The sequence below is a fragment of the Crassostrea angulata genome, chromosome 10 (assembly GCF_025612915.1).
Source record: "Crassostrea angulata isolate pt1a10 chromosome 10, ASM2561291v2, whole genome shotgun sequence".
Lineage (NCBI taxonomy): Eukaryota > Metazoa > Mollusca > Bivalvia > Ostreida > Ostreidae > Magallana > Magallana angulata.
Window position 1 is genome coordinate 10,406,856 of NC_069120.1, and position 14,647 is coordinate 10,421,502.

At 35.1% G+C, this 14,647-nt stretch overlaps 1 protein-coding gene across 4 annotated transcripts; it reads right to left on the reverse strand.

The window, feature by feature from the left end:
* Positions 1-2,329: 2,329 nt before the first annotated feature.
* LOC128166403 (UDP-GalNAc:beta-1,3-N-acetylgalactosaminyltransferase 1-like) lies at positions 2,330-14,285 on the reverse strand. Of its 4 annotated transcripts, none has more exons than XM_052831545.1 (4): positions 14,025-14,285; positions 9,746-9,806; positions 8,437-9,577; positions 3,465-3,682 (listed from the first exon to the last, which is right to left on the reverse strand). In XM_052831545.1, the coding sequence occupies exons 2-4, from the start codon at positions 9,775-9,777 to the stop codon at positions 3,602-3,604; spliced, it is 1,254 nt and encodes a 417-aa protein (XP_052687505.1). In that variant the 5' UTR covers positions 9,778-9,806; positions 14,025-14,285; the 3' UTR covers positions 3,465-3,601. The 4 variants fall into 4 exon arrangements, with proteins under 4 accessions (XP_052687504.1, XP_052687503.1, XP_052687505.1 ...); XM_052831542.1 differs by lacking the exon at positions 3,465-3,682 and adding an exon at positions 12,456-12,596 and having other exon boundaries at positions 8,337-9,577; positions 14,025-14,283; XM_052831544.1 differs by lacking the exons at positions 8,437-9,577; positions 9,746-9,806 and adding an exon at positions 12,456-12,596 and having other exon boundaries at positions 2,330-3,682; positions 14,025-14,271.
* Positions 14,286-14,647: the final 362 nt, after the last annotated feature.

Genomic DNA, 14,647 nt, shown 5'->3' on the forward strand with positions numbered 1-14,647 from the left:
GTCAATAGACTGTGATCTATTGGACCGCCGGTCAATAGACTGCAATCTATTGGACCGGCAACGTATTTCAGAACGCGGGTATGTTAATTAATGTTACATCCTTTCGATAGTTCTCAGGGAATGTATATTCCTTTACATAGACGCTGTTTTTAGTACTTGGTGAAACCAAATTCAAAATGGAGTATCAAATAATCAATTTATCAACAGTTTAAAAGCCTCATATAAGGTAAAAGACTATTTAAAAGATAATGCGTTGAAGATCCCCCCCCCCCTTCTTTGTGTAAACTTATATTAAATTGAGATGTTGTAATGCATGCAACAGGTTTTGTGCATGTAAAAAATGAAAAAAAAATCTTAATACATTGCATAATGGCACGAAAACCATTTGCAATATGCAAATTGTAAACCCCGAAAACTTAAGAAGGAATTAGGTAATAAAACAATTATTTAATGCTTGAACAGTCAATAGACCAGAATTTTTCCCTTGGTGCAGGGAACAGCTCAGTATGATCTATTGCCCTCGGCCGTTGGCCTCGGGCAATAGATCGTACTGAGCTGTTCCCTGCACCTCGGGAAAAATATTCTGGTCTATTGACTGCTCAAGCATTAAATAATTGTATAATATGGCCGTCATTGCTTCGCTTACTCATTTCGACATTTCATAGTATTTAATACATAAACCGCATGCCGTAAGTTCTTAAAGTATTTGGAGTAGTTGCCCTTTGAAATTCTTTAAAATTAGAGTAGTTGCCCTTAGAATATTGACGTCACATTGTTTTGTCTGGAGCAGAAAAAAATGGCAGCGTCGAAATTTGCTCAAATCTCTGCAGAGGAAAGGGAGAAAACATTTAAAATTGAATAGCAACAAAACATTGTACGTAAACATGGGTGAAGCAAGGATTTTTAAAGAATATTTAAAAGGTGAGATTTAAGAGTTTAAATGAGTTAAATTGGACGAGATGTTAGGCATCTTGTATACCAGTATAAATGGCTTTACGTAGATCATCGCTATTTGTGAATAAATATGTCGCTTGATAGTCCTCGGGAAAACAAAACACTTATTAGGTTAGTTACTGACTCACTACGGAAATATATTGGGTTGATCAATCTCATAGATGGCGAGGCGAAGCCGAGCCGTCTATGAGATTGATCAACCCAATATATTTCCGTAGTGAGTCAGTAACTAACCTAATAAGTGTTTTGTTTTCCCGAGGACTATCAAGCGACATATTTATTCACAAATAGCGGAGATCTACGCAAAGCCATGTATACAAGATGCCTTATATCTCGTCCAATTAAACTCATTTAAACTCTTCAAAATTATCAATACCACCTTTCAAATACGCTTTAAAAATCTTCGCTTCACCCTTATTACTTACAATGTTTTGTTGCTATTCAATTTTAAACCTCTGCAGAGATTTGAGCAAATTTAGGCCTAGACGCTGCCATTTTGTTCTGCTCCAGACACAACAATGTGACGTCAATATTCAAAGGGCAACTACTCTAATTTAAAAATAATTTCAAAGGGCCACTACTCTAAATATTTAAATGACTTACTGAACACGATTTCTGTGTTAAATAATATGAAATATCGAGATGAGTAGGTGAGGCGGCGGCCAATGACGGCCATATTGCCTAATATTAATCCTCAAAGAACCTACATAGAGATATATGAGGCAATCACGTGCCATGTTTAATCCAATGAAAATGTGACATTTCAGTCCGAGGGAAAACAAGTAATCATATTATCTGTCGCTTCCTTTTATACAGCTCATCACATTGCCAACAACGGGTCTAGTTTCTAATATCGCAAAATTAGCATCATATACGACAAAGAAATAAATAAGCTTTCATTAAGTGGGCAGATATAGTTTAGTCATTACTTAGAAATTGTTGACTTCATTTTACATGTACATATATATGTAAACTATAATGACGTTGTCTATGTTGAAAACATTATGTACATACATGTATATAATTAACACATTTATGGATTTCGTTTATTTGTGAACTTTCGTTTCATGTCGCCTCATGCAATGTATTTTAGTAAATAAGCCATAATAATTCATTACTTTATCCAATCGCATGTTCTCGAAAGGATGCGTCTCCAAGGGACTGAATATGAAACAGTCGACTTCACATACACACATATATATATGTATTATCACAATCATCATCTGTTGCAGCACGCTACACAATATCATAGATTGAACGACTAGCTAACGATCCTCAACAGCCAGCTTCTGTCGGGTGAATCATTTGTACCAAACATGTCCAAAATCCGTAGAAAACTAAACACTTCTTTGAAAATACAAATCAAACTCAAAAATATGTATACAGTGCTAAAGTTTTATTGACCATTTATTTGAATTTTTTTTTCAAAATAGATCAGTTTCGGCATTTGATTCAAAATGAATGTACATGTACATGTATACCATTTAAGAACACATCCTGTGACAATTCTCAGGAAGAGAAACAGTCAGACCTTGGCATGAGAGGTTTGAAAGTAACACAATGACGTAAACATTTTGATTTTCACGGAAAGCTACCAAATATTGAACACAAAACAATGCGTCCTTCCTAAGGAATCAGATGTAAAATTTGGATAAAACTCGCTTCACGTACATTTTCCACGCCGAAAACACCTCTTTATGAGACGTATATCCCCTACAGGCAATCACTTTGGAGTCTAAATCTTTGCAGTCCTTGAAAGAAAACAAACTATCGTTCATCTGCGGAAGAACATTTAGCTTCATTGCGACGATTCCAAGATAAGAATCGTCCACTGCAATGTACTTGACATAAGGGAATGCCACAACAAACCTCTTGGCGACGTCCATACTAACCACGTAGGCACCTCCAGCTAAATATGGCGGATATTTATTATTTGAATAATCTTCTTTCTTCACAAAATGTGGACTAGCCTGATGACGCATCACGGGGGCCTTTTCTACTCTGTACCCCACCAGTAACGACTGCGGATGTTCGTGATTTGACAGAAATTTCAGTAGATTTTTCACGTTAAAATGGAAATCATCATCTTTGTAAAGTATGTGAGTAGCATTCGAGCAATACTCCACTGCCCAGTTATATCCCATGACGGTTTTAATGGTCAGATTTTTATAAGAATCCACAAAGTTTTGCTGCACAATGTCTCCATATAATGCATTTTCTATCAAAATGTTCTTATTATGTTCTTTCTTTGACGTTCCCATCAAGAAAACGATTCGAACATAGCCCTGCTCAATCGGGTTCTTCTCCATTGACATTCGAAGAGTCTGCCTTAAATGGAAGTTATCTGGCGCACTTTTGATGAGTATTAGTACAAATATTGACCCATTTTGGGGAGGGGGGTCGTTACAAACATTGGATGGATTCAAAATATATTTATACGGGTGCGAATTTAAAGGTACTAATGGAATCTCCTGTCCGCTGTCTTTCATCACAAGTAACTCCTCAAAGTTGACATCATACGGATGGGATATGTTGTAAGGATTTTTTGTGTAGTTTGTGAGTAGTGTAGGTTTTTCCGGGGCTCTTCTCTGTTGAACAGATATCTGGCCGTCTGACGGTTGGTGTAAAAGTAAAGTAAAGAAGAACACTACAAATATCGGGGATAGGCATGTAGCCACCAATTTCCACCGACACAGAGCGGATTTCCACCGGTATCGCATGATCCAATCTACAACGAAAGAAGAGCATCTACTTTAATACTTAGTATTTTATAAGGAAGTCTAAATAAGTTGCAAGTGGAATTTGGTAGACTTCGGTAAAATACTTCAAATACTCTTCAACTCACACACACACACACACTCTCTCTCTCTCTCTCTCTCTCTCTCTCTCTCTCTCTCTCTCGTGCGATATAATTAGTGACCGTACTAGTATGTGTTTCTTTTAGTAAGTATAGTCAATATTGTCTACAGCGACATGTAATTCTGCTCAAGTCTGAAGTTTGTGAATATTTGTCTGAATTCAATTGATTATTGAACAGAGCCGATTGGATTACATGTGCTTGCCGTATTGACCATTTTTTTCTTGTTTACGACTATAAATGTTTGCAGCATAGCGTGTCATCTATATACGAGCTTATCAATTTACTCCCTTGGCTCCAGAACATCATGCAATATTGACTACCAAGTATTCTTCATTCTAAATACATAACCTTCAATGTTTATTCAATTCTATGTATGCATTGACGTATCGCAGCCAACGATGCTACTACTCTGTGTAAAACTAAAATACCCGATACGAGCATAACAAATCAGCAAAAATATGCCGGTTCTATGAAAACAAAATAGAGAAACATTGCAAAGATTAATTTTAACAATATCAAACATGAGAGATGAGTGTGCCGAGACAACTATCTTATACCATCCGAACACAGCGGAGGTTATTTTGGCCCTTCAGTGTCGCGTACCATCTCAACACAATGGTGGTCTGTGTTATTTTGGTTCTTGTAGCATATCATTACATTTGAGCAGCTGTTTTTCAAATCTATCACGCTATTGCAACTTTAGCTGACTGCACGTATTAAGCGTGAGGTGATCTTCACAACGTACATGTAATAGAAACGGTGCATATTTCGATGAATGATTTAATTAAGCGAGTAATATGAAAAAATTATACATACGCGTATATCTACCAAATTCTGCTCTGGCATGAATAATGACAAATACCAAAAACAATCCTCGAACGTGTTAAAAATATAAAAATGTCATCCTAACGGATACATTGTATAATACTCCAAGTGATGGCTTTGCTAGAGCACTTGTGGTGCCACGCACACCGATGAATACACTGTATGTCTGATATACAATGGGTAATTGTATGTTCGCTTAAAAGATAAACCGTTTTACAGTAACCCAGTTTTTTTTATATTCATCGAAAATGACAAAACAGCCACTGTTTTGTGACCTGCAGCTAGTTTTTTGTTTGCCTAAAAGTCGTTTCAATGGACTAGGACATTTTAAAGCAATATAACGCAACTTTTTATACGATTTTATTTACATTTTCTAGTGCCTTTATCTGTGATAACACTAAGAATCGATTTTGGAACGAATAGTCCAATAATTTCATCAATGTTTATACATATAATTGCTGAAAATCACGTAAATATAAGTAATGAGGAATCATTTTTGAAATATTATGAGGTGATATACTACGACCGGGCGTGATCAAATCTTTTACATATAGGCTGTCATCGCCCTTCGGTTTTTTTTTGGATTTGATCCCCCCGACCGTATTTGATCACCTCATGATACTCAAAGAATGATTCCTTATTCCCTAGATAAAATTGTTAATATTATTATATTAATATAGATCTGTAATTCGTTCATTAATTCAGAATCGTATGACCTCCACGATAGAAAACGTTCTATTAATTGTCCTCTACAATTCATTACTTCCAATAAGTTACTGTAATAACTTTGAGATGGTATAGGGCACATCCCTATTGTGGTGTACTTCCTATCGAAATAAACAATGAAATTAAGCATAATTTTATATTCTTTTTTGTCCTATATAATTGTTACCTAACAGCGTAGCACAACGAGTTAAAGCGTAACTAAGAATCTGTAAGTCGAGTTCGAATACCGCTGGGACTCTTATAATTTTTACTTTTCCAAAAAATTTTAAAACAATTTTTTGGTCAAATAATGTAAAATTTTAATAAACTTAAACGGTGAAAGCATTTATCCACATTAACATCGACAGGTGCCCCATACTACCTTAACACTTTATTCATCCATCGGTCATTGACGATAACAATACGCGAGAAGATCTTGAATTAACACAGAATACACGGTTTACAGCATCCCCATCATATCAAAGAAATTGTATTAACTACGAGTAATGGTTCACACTTAGTGTTTTTGATAAAGTGGTCGTGCAAAACGGCAATAGCAAGAATTCGTGCAATCGCGTGCCTTTCACTTCCGTTGCACTACAGACATCGCGGTCGGTCGGGTCAGCCAATCACGTAATTAGCATTGTCACGCAAAAGCACTAATGATATGCAAGCTGATAAAATTTCAACAAGTTCTTTGTTCCAATACTTTTATAGCATTTTTTTTCATGATCGCTATTAGACCCTAAGAATTTGAGATCAACCCTTTCAATTAAGCATAGTTACTGGATGACATCACTTTGAGTTAATGCTAGAAAATAAAACTTCATTGGCAATGAAGAAAATATGGTTGTTCAGAAAGCAATTACACAAAATAAATATAAAACCTTATAACTTTGAGATGAACTCCCATTAGAATCCATGTATATTTTTAAAAAATGAAAAGAAAATGGAAGAAAAGAGAGTTTTGGATTTTTTTAAATTTCAATTTGGATAGGATTTAGATCCATTTTCACAAGACCTTGGACTTTCAGTAGAAGGTTACTATCTATTTCTTGCGTCAAAACAAGCTGAAGTGACGCTGGTTTCAAGTGAAATACATGTATACACCGGTTGCGTAGTCTTAGCTCAAAAGCCAGACAAATCTTGTTGATTTCAAAGAGCCATGGTTGAACGGCCACCATTGAAATGGACAGGCCCACGTCAGATTGCTCTTTGACACCAAGCTCTTGTTAAAATGGTTCAAAGTAAAAACGGGAATCTTATTAGATATTCCACATGTGTTCGTGACGTTTTAAATATCAAAATCTTATTAAAATCAAATAACACATTTAATTTTTTTTATAACAAATGATCCCTGTATTATTACGACAACTCTATCATCCGTTGTGATCTTTCAACTCTCATTCTTTGAAATTCATGTTCGGCTGTATGTGTTTAAGCTTGCAAACATTTATTTGCATTAGGTTATAAGGCGATTCTTGTCACTGAGTAACATGATCATAAGTAAAGAAATTCGCTGTGCCAGTGATTGCTTTATATACAATTCATTTTGTTACTGATAACAAATGTTCTGTCTATTACTTTGTGAACTTTTATTGCTATAAAATCTGTAGAAGAATACATTAGGAAAAAGTTTTCAATTCCGGTAGGCAAGCTGTAGATTTATTGAAATTGAGGCGTTAAATTTTAGAATAAATGTTTACTAGTTTAATAATATAATCTTGTTATATTTCGAAAAAATGATTTAGTTTTGCATATGTAGAGGAACATATGTATACATGTTGAAAGGTACACTTCCGGTTGAATGCAAGTGGTGTAATTATATAATATCTTGAATCGTTAAATCATTACTGCATAGACGCAAGGCAAAGCATATGAATCAAAATGCGAACAGATAAATAAAAGAAAATGTAAACAAACCCTGAAACGTGCTACTACACCTCTAAAACGAACAGTGCCGTTCCGTGCAAGAAACGAACCGTACCGTACACAAAGCGAACCGTACTGTTCAAAAAGTGTACCGAACCGAACTGTGCAACCGGTGTAGTAGCACGTTTTAGGGTCTGTATGTATTCTGTTGTTAATATACTCGGTTTCATTTTTGGCATTTCATAAACATGAAGCTTTCAAAAAATTTTAACATATTTTGAAAATGGCTCCTTTCATTTAACTACCCTCGCTTTTGATCTAAAATGTACTTTTTAAATGAAATATGAATTGAGAGCCCATTGGATGAACAACAAATTGGCGAAGCTGTTTATGTAAATGTTCTGTCCATGCAAAAACTTTTATTACGTTGTGATGTGAATATCATACCGTAATTTAGCTTCGATTCCCTCGAAGAAAACTATGTACAACCCAATTTCAAATCATTAAATTTTAGAATTAAAATTGCAGCACAGATAATTATTTGAATGTCATATTGAAAATTTTGAATTGACGAGGTGGGTGTAAGTATTACAATCGTCTTAAAAAGTAAGTACGTGTATCAGTAATTGTTTTGTTACATGAATTTTGTCTAAAATGAACTGCATGTGCGAGGTTCAAAACCTCGAAATGCGAGTCTAGTGGTGATGCATTGACATAATTATTGCTTTTGCAGCTTGAGGCTCTTATTACCACGCACAGCGCATGTAAATAACTATCATATTTTTACAATATTGTTGAAAACGGAATTCAGACAATTACATAACATATAATTCACATTTATATAATGAAGTGGATGTCAGCCGATCAATTTGTCAATTATAAAATGAACGATACTACGTGTTTCTGAAACATGGCTTGGTCATAATCTAGGATAGGTTCTAGATCAAATGCCAATTACAGCTAGTTGAAGTAAACTCCATCCATCAAATGCTGAATCAAATCAATGAATTAGAGAGATTTAACGGGCTGGTAAAAAAATACAGAATATTTGGAGTTGAATTCATGGATTGTTTATCACACCCCTAGCTAGCCCCCGAGACACGATAAACAAAAAAGTAACTGTGATTTTAAGATTTAATTATAACAATATTGATTATGAAAGATAACATAAATCATTTAAAAATTGTAAAAATGACACATGATGTACACTAAATGTTGACCTTTAAGATTGCTCTATTGACAAAATTCTTCCAGTCTTTTAGAATTTCTTTTGTTGATGTATAACCTCGACAAGATATCACTTTCTGAAAATCATTACAGTTCTTTATGGTGAAGTCTTTCTCATTTTTTAGAGATATATTGAGTTTCATCGCCAACATGCCGATATATGTATCTGCCATTGGGATGCTTTTTACATAGGGGATAATCATTGCAATTTGTTTCGCATAGCGCATGCTCAAAATGTAACTGTTTCCGACTAGAAAAGGAGGATAAATATCGTGAGCGTACTCCTGGTTGGATACGTAATATTTACTAGCTGGTCTTCGCACCGTGGGCGACTTTAGCCGGAGAACTCCTGCAAAAATCGAATCCGGGGATTTATATCTTTTTATATAAGCAGCCAAATTCTTCACATTGAAGTGGTAATCATCATCTTGCATTAGTACGTGCGTGGCCTCAGAACAATATTGCTCAGTCCATTTGTAGCCCATCGCCGTTTTCAGTGTCAAGTTTCTATATTTGTCTATAAAGTTCTGTTGCACGATGTCATTATAGCGCGCATGCTCCACCAAAACATCCGTATTTTTATCTTCCTGGTCCGGAGAAATTCCTAGGAGAAATACGATTCTGACGTAGTCGTGATACGCAGTAAAAGATTCCCAGGTCCAACGGATTGTCTGTCGTAGATGGAAATTGTCTGGTTCACTCTTGATCAGAATTAAAATACTTATGTTGGCATTATTTTTGAGGGGTGGGTTTGAACATTTGGTGGTCGGGTTTGTAATATACACATATGGGTTCACATTAATAGGCTTCAGATCAAATCGTTTACCATTGTTGACACCTGACACAAAGCGCACAAAGTCAATATCATATTCATGGGTTAGAGTTCTAGTGTTATTATAGGATGAAATGTTGACGTATCGGATTACTTCTTCCTCAGTCGTGGGTACCACGGTGGTAGTTGGTTTTACCGTGGTGGTAGCCACTGATGTTGTGACGGTTGTCAATGTCCATTCAAACGAGAATTGTGGCCGTTGCATTTGTAGAACAAAGATAATTACTGTAGTCAATACAAAGTACACGAATAGCTTCCATATTGGTATCTGCAATCTTCTTGTAAGACATGATGTGTGATTCCTGAAAAGTACAATTGGTGTTATAAAACAACAGTTAAAAAGCAATCTTCTCTTCCATCAATAATTCACAAGTAACTTTATGATTAATCAATCTTGGAACTTTTAGCGGTTCTTTTTTTCTTGCCTTCATATTTTAAAAATTAATTCACTGTAATTAACATTTCCATACCTTGAGTTGTACTTGACCTTCTTGTAAATCATTCTGGCTGCAGACACCGAGGGGGCGTGACCTAAAACCGAACCGGTCAACAATGAGAGTAGTCATAGCTAGAGCCCAAGTAGCACCCTGTTGTCAAACGGATTAAGCCCCCAAATTTTAAAACTAGTACACAATTATCTTTTCATTGAGGAATCCCTATTTTTCATCAGGGCAGATTGTGACTCATTGAACGAGACTTTATAAAGCCAAACAATGCTTCTTTTCATTATTTCCCGTACTTTGATACTCAGGGAAGGAAATAGAAAAACGAAAATGTTTTGCACTTTTTGAATTCTAACTGAATATCATTTATGCAGTCTTGAATGCAAGATATTGTGGATTTTGAAAAAATAATTACAGCTTAAAGCTTTTGTTAACAATCACAAATAATAATTTAAACTTGCATACACGTACAAGTACATGTTTCTGCCTAGTTCTCTATTTTCTCTTCTTCTTTTTTATTTTTTTTTTTTGGTCGATTGCATTTCTCTCACTAGCTATGATGATTAAACCTTGCAACTTGTATGCTGTATGCACAACATTATTATTTATATGGAATAGGAACTTGGAGCATGTGTCCTGTATGTAAGTTTCGAATGAGTTTCCGGTGAACATTTTTCTGCACAAGATGTCGATCTTATGTTCCATAAAATACGAACTTCCTCCATCTAGAAGAGGATGATGTACATTTAAATTTTGAAGAAAAAACCCCAAACACACTCAGTTTGATCCCTGTCTTCGATATAACGGGCTTCAAAATCAAGATGCATAAAGAGGCATGCTATAGCTGTGTTTAATTGGTGCCATGGTAACATACTCATATACATGTCAGAAAGCCTTTATTAGGGACGGCTGGGCTTTGCACGGAGATACAATCTGGGTGTTATTACATACCTTGCATCAATAAACACATACCTTTTAGGGCACTTATGTTGTTAAGTGACCAGTTACGATAAAGTATCACACTTCAGGTCAAGTTATGCTATGTACTGAACTAAATTCTGAAGGTGGAAGTTAATAGGCACACTGTATACATGTTCATTACGTTATCCTCAATGCTCTACCAAAATTGTATCAATTTCTACAGGTAAAATGACGTTTTGACGTTTTATTGAATAGGTCTGCGATTTCAAACATCCCATGTCTTTTTTTCTTCGAATTGGTCCCATAACACAACCTACTACAGCAACTCATATCCCATAAACCCTATGGATTTTAACATTCAAAAGGCCAAAATAAAATCGTGGTACCAAACACCATTATGCAATCTGGTCTCCAGACTACATATTGGGAAAACACTTCAGTCAATAATTGAAATTTTTATTACTGATACCTAGTTGTCGCAGCGCTTGGACCCCAAATTGTGGTTTTTGATCCAAGAGATTAGACCATTGTCCTCACCATGAAGCTTCTTTAGCAGACAATGACGTGATCGATAGAGCCTTTGTTAGGTCAACATCTGGTCAGTGGTTCATAATTAACAATTCTTTCATTAAGGAGAGAATATTATGCTATTTTGAGTTATAATGCTAAGTGCAAAACATAGATTTTTCCCCCCGAAACAAGATTTTTTTTGTCACTTGGCATTGGTAATGGAAAGGACAACAGATCTGTTCATTTTCATTTTACGTAATCAATCGGACCTTTTTGTTCAAGCATGTGCAATTTTTTGTTTTTTGAATCTAAAATTGGTACACTGATTTTTATCAAACTATTCATGCACATGGTGACCCAAATTCTAAATACGGGAAATATTTTATCTGACACAATTTTTTCTTCACCTGATGATACCTAGAAAAAAAAGCAAATATAGCACCTGTCGGAAAAAATTAAATATGCGATATTTAAAGATAAGACACTTTGTGCAAACTCCCAGCAATCAGCTGATCCTCAGCATTAAGACTGAAAAGCGTGGCCATGGCAACAAATCAAACCAGAGTTGGGTTTCCTTGGCAACTAATGATTTTCAGTGTAATACTATGTGTTATACTATATACACAGACTAATTATTGAACCAATCATATGTGTGGGAACAATATTTGCAGAGCGACGCGTTATAGCTATTCTATCCCATCACACATCTAACATTTCGTGGTAATTATATATGGAACAGTCATTTGTTAAGCTCTAATTACAAGTGTGATTCCTAGTAGTTCATTGCTACAGGCACTGTAACAGAATAATTATCCAACAACTAGTCTATCAAAGGGCTTCTTTGTTAATTATTTACGTAAAAATAAAACGATGCTATATTTTATTCTGATTACCATCTGCTAGATTATTTTAGTAACTTGCATTCCAAATTTCTTGAATGAAATATCAGTTAGAATGAACTAAGGCCATATATCATGTAATGGTTCCAGTACAATACACAAGGACTCTCGACCTTATCCCACTGGAAAGCTTTTGTCACTTGTACGACAACAATGGAGTTCAACTGAACTGTTGTATAGCGCTCTCAATTTTACCCAATCCTTCGCATTCCGTAGGAATTAGTAATAAGTATTTCAAATGAAAGCAAGATAATTTAGAAAACCGAATCTTACAATAACACGATCTCCAATTGAAAGGTTATCCAAAAGATTGGCATCTCATTCAATTCAATGGAAACTGGCCCTCTACTACTCCGCGGCGAAATATTTAAATGGATGCACAAAATTTGTCCCGAAGAAAGGCTTACCTTTTGTTGCACTTTCTGAATCTGAATTTGAAATCCCACGCCTCTGAACAGAGACCCGTTAAATGATCATCCCGAGACTACGTGTGGTTGACAGTTCGATTATCCTGAATCCGTGTCCGATCCCATATACATATGACATAACTGAGTTGATAATATAAGATACTTATTTATGACATCTTAATAGGATATTGTCCTTTACGTAATTCAGAGATAGATGATGAATATTATTTTATATTGAAATGTCCCTTTTATTGCAATTTAAGAGAAAAAAGCTATACTATACCAAACCCTCTGTTAAATTAATTAACTATTGTCATCACAAAATGTAAAAGAATTGTGCAATTTAGGTAAATATATTAAGAATGCTTTTGTCATCAGAACCTTGCCTTTTTTTAAGTGATCCGTTTATATTTATGTTAATATGATTATATCAAATCAATACATCACAAGGTGGGCCCTGCACGACGTGGCAGCTCGGACTCGGACGTTGATTTAAAATCAGAACTCATTGGGTTTTTTTTACCTAATTTACTCAGGGAAAAAAATAAGTTTTTTTTTATTGGTCAGAGTTTATTATCAATTATATCTTTCTTTACACACATATATATGAAAATCCTTTCCCTGAAAAACAAACAGAAAAAGCCACTATCAAAAGGTTTTTGATTACGAATGAAAGACCAGTGTTTAGTAGAACCACTGGGGACTGATAAAGTTCTGTGGACTCGGCTCACCCTACTACCGTACCCAAATACTTGGATATCTGGGTTGATTAGTTTACACAGTATTTCAGGGAGAAAGGTCCATTTCTTTAACAGATAAGAACACGGGACTTACAATGCGTCGTCATTAATTACCTTAGAAAAGAGAAGGAATACGTATGTTAAACACGTTGGTGCAAAGATGTATTTGCCCATCCCTTTAATCAGTGTTAAGGGTACGTTTAAAACTTAAAGGTCTCATGCCACACCTTCATTTAAACAGGACAAACGAGGTACACAGATTTGATCAACGCGTTGTTGAACTAACAACTAAATTAAATACACGAACAATTATAACATGGTAAGTTTAAGTGGTTCACTGCAAGTATTACATACAATCCCCTTTCCACTACCGACAATTAACAGTCTACAGTGAACCTGACGCCGCCCTGCAGTACATACGAAGACAGTTGGTAAAATAAGGAGAAGAAATGCAGTAAACTCTAAATTAATCATTTGTTTAATTAAAATCCGACCAACAACAGACAGAATTCATAAAACAAGTATACAAATTACAATCTGCGTTATAAAATGACCAACACTCACAATGTTATGGCACGTTCGAAATATTTTTTCCGCTGTTCATAAACCGAAATGCGTACATGAATACATAAATAAAAATAGCATTAACAAAAACAACAATGACACTTTTAAGGATGATCTCGAAACGGACGCAATATCCACTTAATATGACTACCACATCGGGAAAGTGTAATAATATTATAATCATGTATAAATTGCGGAAATTTTCATTTCAAACAATTAAATACTTATAAAAATTTAAAAAGCTATGAAGAGATGTTTCACTTACATGAACTTGAATTCTACATCCGAAGTCCAAAATATAGTGTAGATCAACGAGCGCTACATACCACAGTCATCTATGAATTAAAATACCCGATACAGGGTGTTCTGAATCAATCCAGGTCGAGTCTCTCCTAGTGCGCATGCGTCTGATAAAATGGGTACACAGTATGTGCTATATTTCATCGACATACATCGTACTTTCTACATTTATGTATAAAATCTTTTCTTGGTGTTGGCGGAAATACACTCTCTTCGGTTGCGCATGTAGTAAAAAAGGAAGTTATGTAAAGTATCCGGGTTTTTTCCCAAACAAATTACTATTGTGTTATTGATTTTCCTCGTGATAGACATTTTCACAGAGTCTTGTAAGAAGACGGTTTGGAGTTTCGTTATACCTGTGATTATTAAGCAGAAAATGCAGAACGTTTAGCAAAGGATTTGGTAGTCTCTGTACAGCTGAAAATTTTTTTTTTTAATGAAATACATTTAACAATTCTTTTTTTTTCATTACTGAGATAAACTGTTGAGGGACAAAATTTATGCTGCTTTAAATTTTCATAGATTTGAAACTGTCACAGTTGTGCTCTTATTGTTAGCTCGAAGACAGATAATTATACATTCGGGTTA